The 2,574-nt window shown below is 41.8% G+C and overlaps 1 protein-coding gene across 1 annotated transcript; it reads right to left on the bottom strand.

Annotated features, from left to right (window-relative positions):
* Window positions 1–207: 207 nt before the first annotated feature.
* On the bottom strand, window positions 208–2,367 carry rps2 (ribosomal protein S2). Its single transcript, XM_081609962.1, has 7 exons — window positions 2,290–2,367; window positions 1,870–2,007; window positions 1,702–1,791; window positions 1,167–1,274; window positions 755–1,088; window positions 428–519; window positions 208–332 (listed from the first exon to the last, which is right to left on the bottom strand). The coding sequence occupies exons 2-7, from the start codon at window positions 2,002–2,004 to the stop codon at window positions 252–254; spliced, it is 840 nt and encodes a 279-aa protein (XP_081466088.1). The 5' UTR covers window positions 2,005–2,007; window positions 2,290–2,367; the 3' UTR covers window positions 208–251.
* Window positions 2,368–2,574: the final 207 nt, after the last annotated feature.

The raw sequence follows: 2,574 nt of genomic DNA, 5'->3' as shown, positions 1-2,574 counted from the left end.
ACACCTGGCCATGAAATGGATCAATAAATCCCAACTTATTAAAACAGGTTAAACACAGAATTTGTAACACTATGTTGCCACCTCCATGCAGATTCTTTAATCTTAAGATGAAATAAGTATGAAGTACAAAGTCAGCAGCAGCACTACTCTTATTTTTCAGATTTCAAAAGAAACTTGCACATGATACAAAACTCATAACGCATCAAGTGGTATCTCAGAACGTTTATTCAACGATCTTCTGTACAAAACATTTAGGAGGTAGGAGCTGGCACAGTCTGGCCCCGCTGCACAGACACCCTGGTGTGAGTCTTAGCCAGATGGTCGGTGAACTCCTGAAAAACAAAACAAAAAGATTTTTCAAAAACTGTACATATACAACTTTTAAAAAACGAAATAAAATAAAAAAAAATATATCCATTGCACCGACCTGGTATGGAGACTTTGTGAAAACTGTTTCCTTCCACAGATCAGGGGTCAGATAGCTGTAGGTCTTTGAGATGGCATCAAAGGTGGCCTTAGCTGTAAAAGATGAAGGTAATTAGTGGATGACGCACAAAACAAACACAAAGCTTTTCTAAAAAAAAATAAAGATGTTCAACACAGTAGCTCGGGAACAGAAGACGTATAGTATTTGCTCTTTTCTCTCCTGAAAATAACGACAACACCACCATTGCAGAGGTGAAGCTGAGCAGAGCAAAGAAGAAAAACTCATTTGTTCTGCATTAAACTCTGAAAACCTAAAGGGGAAGCTTACCAAAGTTGCCGAGCGTGGCAGTGCAGCCCCTGGCGGAGGTGTAGCAATCATCAATACCAGCCATCATGAGCAGCTTCTTGGGCACAGGCGCCGACACAATTCCAGTACCACGGGGAGCCGGGATGAGACGCACCAGAACCGAGCCACAGCGGCCCGTCACCTTGCAGGGCACGGTGTGGGGTTTGCCGATCTTGTTACCCCAGTAACCTCTCCTGACTGGAACGATTGACAGCTTGGCCAGGATGATGGCCCCACGGATAGCTGTGGCTACCTCTTTGGAGCACTTCACTCCCAGACCAACATGGCCGTTGTAGTCGCCAATGGCAACAAAGGCCTGCAAATGAGGACGGACAAAATTAGAGGGCGACTATTCAACAAAACGAGTCACAAGACACTCAGATCTGACGTTTACCTTGAACCTTGTGCGCTGACCAGCCCTGGTCTGCTTTTGGACAGGCATGATCTTCAGGACCTCGTCTTTCAGACCAGAACCCAGGAAGAAGTCAATGATCTCAGACTCCTACAAAGAGGAACAACGTCTCATCATCATGTAATAATAATATTTTAAAAAGGTTGATATTTTTAGCTTTCCCAAATGCGTTTTAGTACAAATATGTTACTACCAAAATATGTTACTACCAAAAAGAGGAAGCTGGAGGAAAAGACAATGACAGGGAATAATAGCTTTGAGTTGCACTGGACAAACTGATTTAAAGAAAAGATGGAGATGGGAAACATGGGTGGAAAGATGTAACTGATTTTGTCATGACACAAAAGCAACTGGTTGAACAAATGGAAAGTTGTAGAAAAGATGGAGAGGTGGACAGAAGGATGAGTTTTAAAGTGACAGGGCTCGATAACTTTTTGAAATTGCATTTCAGATGTGCCATATGACAAAAAACGTAATATTCACTGCATATTTTATATAAAATAGCTGATGCTCATACCTTGATGGGCAGAGAGTAGAGATAGATCTCCTCCAGAGTCTTGATCTTCATGTCCTTAACAAGGCGGCCCAGCTTGGTGACGGGAACCCACTAAAAGGAAAGAGCATCACTGTTAATAATTAACACTTTAAATCAACCGAGTTTGCTTGATTCAAATAAAAATCCTACCTCCTTGTCTTCGGACTTGCCACCCCGAGCTCCGCGACCCCTTCCACGGCCCCTGCCGCGTCCACGGCCACGACCGCGGCCACCTGCGCCAAAGCCCCCGCGAAAACCTCCTCTACCACCGGCGTCGTCCGCCATTTGCTGTAAATGTTCAAATCAAAACCAAACATTGGATTATCTGCTATACCTGGATAAAATACAAGCTCAATCATCACTACAAGACACGAGCATCGCCGCCATGTTCAGCGATTTTTTTTTCATTTAAAATAGAATATTTTGTTCCCATCTGCCTTTAAATATCCACAGATAAATAAGAATGGACGTCTATATGTTTGACTGGGTGTTAAAATAATGTGTTTAATTGAACGATGCACTAGATAATTAAAGATTTCAACACAAGAGCTAAAAAGTACGTCCACTTACGTGATCCGTATAACAGGAAGAAGAACCATGAGAAGTTCCGCCGGGTTTTTTCTGGATCGTGTCATCGCGATGTTTCCGAGAGGAGATAATCTGCTCTCTGCTGCCTCTATTGGTAGCTTTTGCAAATGTGATTCCTACCCCACTTAATATTACATGTTTAAAAACAGATATTTTACAAAAATACTATATTTCAAATATAATAAAAAAATACTATAATACACTAATTGCTGTAGATATGTAATTTTTCCCTTTCCAATGCTCTGCTATGGTTTAAACAATTAAAAG

Source organism: Poecilia reticulata, chromosome 8 (assembly GCF_904066995.2).
Source record: "Poecilia reticulata chromosome 8, P_reticulata-male-v2, whole genome shotgun sequence".
Taxonomy (NCBI): Eukaryota; Metazoa; Chordata; class Actinopteri; order Cyprinodontiformes; family Poeciliidae; genus Poecilia; species Poecilia reticulata.
Note: the sequence above shows the minus strand (reverse complement) of the source record. Positions and strands in the feature narration are given on the sequence as shown.